Raw genomic sequence first — 3,894 nt, 5'->3', positions numbered from 1 at the left:
TTCCCTCTCCCCTCTTCTCTGGAATTAATAAATACATATAAAAAAAAGCCTCAGTCATTTCCTTGCATGTATGTGCTGGTCGATACTCTGCTGAATACTCTAAGGGGACCTTCTACATGTCTGAGCTCACTCTCCGGACAGCTCGCTCCTCTCTGGACTCCTTGCTGGGGGACTCTGGAGCCCTGGTCTCCCTGGGTTCTCTAGGCTCAAGGAGCCGACCATTTTCTGACTCATGACCTAGCAGCTCCCGGCAGTTGAGGCAGTCACAGGGCTAACCCATAGTCTTCCTGTTTGCTGCCGGATATCCAGTGTCTTGAAAGCCATTGCTTCACATATTTTGGCTTTTGTTTTTGTTCTTGTTTTTGTTGTTTCAGGTAGAAGGTGCCTGTTACCCCACCTTGGCTGAAAGTGGGAACCCCTTAGCTATTAGAATTAAATTAAGTTAAAATGTTAAGTTCGGTTCCTTAGTTGCAATATCCAAGGTGCAGGACAGGACCCCCACTGCCGCGGGACGTTCCACTGGCCAGAGCTGACCTAGAGCCTTCTCACCCGCCTCCCACGGTGACTGACAGCTGAGTCCAGTGCTTACAGAAGGCTCACCTCTTGCAAAAGAGACAGGTGGACGGCCAGGAGAACAGCGGGAACTTGGTTCGGCAACAGCAGCAGATCTATAAGAAAAGGCCGTGTTAGAGCCCAATTTAGTCCAAAACTCACTGGATCCAGTCCTGTCCCCCCCCAGACCCCCACCCAGGGCTCCAGTGGGCACGGGACAGGGTGGGGTGCGGGCCCTCACCTTGCCCTTCTTCAGGCTGCTGAAGAGCTCCTTGTTCTGCAGGAACTTCTCCATCTCCGCCTTCACCAGCACACGGCGCACGTCCATCACCTCCTCCACAGTCAGAGCCAGGCTCTCCACGGGGTGGCTGAACTCCTGGGCGGGAGGGTCCGGGTGGGCCTCACTCAGGCCCTCTCTACAAGTGCCCTTCCCCAAGGACCCTGACGTCCTCCTGGCCTCAGTCTACCCGAGCCCTGCGGACGCCCCCCAGGGGCTGAGCCGGACCCTGAGCCACATTTGGATCCCTGACCCTCAGCAACTGAGAGAGACAATACATGCTTGTTGTTTACGCTGCTGGGTCTGGGGTAAGTTTCCATACAGCAAATGGTAACATACAGAACTCAGGGGAAGCATTACCTGTCGTGGGGGAATATTAAGAACACTACCTTGCCTTCACACAGCACTTACACTTTTCAAAGCATTTTAACATCTGTTCTCCTTTGAGACTCTTTTAAAAAATATTTTTAAAATTTATTTCAGAGAGGAAGGGAGAGAGAGATAGAAATATCAATGATGAAGAGAACCATTGATCGGCTGCCTTCTGCACGTCCCCTATCAGGGACCTAGCCTGCAACCCGGGCATGTGCCCTGACTGTGATTGGAACCTGGGACCCTTTAGTCCGCAGGCTGATGCTCTATCCATTGAGCCAAACTGGCCAGGGCTCCCCTGAGCCTCTTGATAAAACATCAAGGAAATGATAGAGACCACACCCCTGACATCTCTCCACATGCCAGCCAGGGGCCCCTTTGATAAACTCTCACTCCACGGCTCAGGTCCAAACGGGGGCCTCCAAACGTCAGCCAGTAGCTCTTCACAAGACACGTCACAAAATTTCACCTGATGAGACTGAGGTGCAGGGAGGGCCGGCATCTTAGTGGCCAAGTCGGGACCGCCTCACCCCAATAAAACGCTCCCCTGACGCCTCACGAAGCCCTCAAGGCACAGGGTTTCTCCTGCTTCCTAACCACAGAGCTGGGACAAGACCACATGCGGCTGCCCCTTGGCCAGGGCCTTCCGCGGGGGCCGCAGTGCTCACAAGGCCCAGAAGGTGGCAGCAGAGACCAACCTGCCCAGATGGCGACCCCAGCAAAGAGCAGCCACAGACCCCGACCATGCCTACCCTCTGCCTGGAGCCTTGTCAGGGTGAAGGGTGCACTCACCCAGCCGCCCTGGACAGCCAGGCCCCTCACTCACCAGCCACAGGTGACTGGGGTCGGCGGCCGCAGAGGCCTCTGGCCTGTCCTTTGCTGAGCGCAGGTCACTGGGTCGGGGGGAGCTGGGGTCAGCCTGGGACTGGACGCTCACAGGGAAGGGGCCTGGAGGAAGAGTTTGGAAGCCACGTCAGAACAACCCAGCAGAATCCTGGTGTTGGAGGGCTGCCCATGGGCCGAGGGAGACGCCAGAAGGGCAGCGGGAGCCGGTGGGTGGTTTCATGGCGGAGGCAGGAGTCCTCAGGCAGAGGGTCAGAGAGAGAGCATGTCACCCCATCACAGCCCATGCAGTGCGGGGGTCCAAGGAACCCTTGAGGGAGTCTGAGCCCATGAATGAGCCAACGCGGAGAGTCCCATGATTGAGCCATGGCAGCCACGGTGCTGGCCACGCAAACCAGACGTGCTGGCCACACAGGGCCTTCCTGCTCAGGGCCCCGCCCACTGCATTTCATACTGGAGGACGGAGGTGCAGAAGGCAGGCTAGCCCACCATGGGGTCTGAGTTTTGAGCAGAGTTTGGGGGGACAGTGAGGTATCACCTGGCCTGGCCTGGACCTCTTCACACCAGTGAGTGAATCATAACTACCAAATGGGACCGTCCTGAAAGTGGACCGTCACACGCTACGGTGACCCCAAGGGCAGCGAAGGGGCCTGGCCATGTCTTTCCTGTTGGCATTTCGTGGAGCACAGCCTGTACAAGGGTGGGACTAACCTCATGGCCACAAGGACCGATCTGTCCTCTGTGCTGACCGACAAGGAGGAGGAGGCACCCCGCCCCCGTCTGGTTCACTGAGGACACAGGCCCACTGACAGAAACACAGCCAGCAGGACCTATCACTCAGCTCCCCTCTCCATCCATCTGCCCATCCATCCACCCCTCTATCCATCCATCATCCATCTTCCGACAGTCATCTGTCCATCCGCCCAGCTTTCTTTCTGTGTACCAATAGACTAAGAGTCATTACCTGTAGGTAATGGGTTGTGGGCATGTTTTTAGTTTTTAAAAAGGCTTTGCAATGAATATGGGTTAGTAAGTTGTCAAGATAAAAAGGGGTGCGCCTGCCTGAGCTGGTGCAGACAGTGTGGGCCAAGGGACACGTACCCACAGGACAGGGCGAGGGCGAGGGAAAGGGGGTGAGAGGCGGCACTTGCCCTGCTCCTGGGTGCTCGGCCGCCAGGTGTGCATGCTGCCCGCGCGGGCCCGGGACGGCTCCAAGCCTCCTGGGGGCTGGGGGGCCGGCTGCAGGCCAGAGGCCACTTCACTCCGCAGCTGGACAAGGTCGTGCTCTGAGAAAGAGCGGTCCCGCTTCAGGGTCACCTCCCCACACGGAGACTCTTCCTCCTGCGGATACACCAGACCCGGCCTGACCCTCACCTTTTGCCCACCAGCACCTCCTGCCCGTCCCTGGACTGAGGCACAGGACATGCGGTACTGCCAGGTCCACGGAAGCCATAGGGCCGTCCTCCAGCCACTGCCCAGCCTGACTGTCCTCTGGACAGTGGAAGGCAAGTGCCCCCCAAACCAGGCAATTCCCTGCAGCCTCTGGAAGGTCTGGTGTCAGGTGGAGCCCACTGACTTGGCCTCCACCTGGCCTTCCTGGCCCTGAGGCAGGGAGGACGGACAGGAGCCACGCTGGGACACACTGGCTTTTCACATCAACCAGGGGCTGCTCAGCCTCCGGCCCCAGGATGGCAGCCCTCTTGTGCTACGGGAACGGGGTAGGGGTGCAAGGCCACTGTCCCTGTCACACGGAGTCCACCATGCTCACGCCCAGGGAAGGACACCTGCGTCGGCAGAGGGCACTGCCCGAGGCTCTGAGCAGCGGGCACCCCACACTGGACACTGCGCCT

At 58.2% G+C, this 3,894-nt stretch overlaps 1 protein-coding gene across 1 annotated transcript in view; it reads right to left on the bottom strand.

Annotated features, from left to right (window-relative positions):
- The window catches only part of SPIRE2 (spire type actin nucleation factor 2), a 16,071-nt gene that overhangs the window by 3,360 nt on the left and 8,817 nt on the right, over positions 1–3,894 (bottom strand). Inside the window, 5 exon segments of the mRNA XM_015572063.1 lie at positions 601–668; positions 794–928; positions 2,028–2,149; positions 3,196–3,435; positions 3,881–3,894. The exon segment at positions 3,881–3,894 is cut by the window's right edge and continues 94 nt beyond it. Coding sequence (XP_015427549.1) covers positions 601–668; positions 794–928; positions 2,028–2,149; positions 3,196–3,435; positions 3,881–3,894 — 579 coding nt within the window.

The sequence above is a fragment of the Myotis davidii genome, unplaced genomic scaffold, assembly GCF_000327345.1.
Source record: "Myotis davidii unplaced genomic scaffold, ASM32734v1 scaffold1453, whole genome shotgun sequence".
Lineage (NCBI taxonomy): Eukaryota > Metazoa > Chordata > Mammalia > Chiroptera > Vespertilionidae > Myotis > Myotis davidii.
Note: the sequence above shows the minus strand (reverse complement) of the source record. Positions and strands in the feature narration are given on the sequence as shown.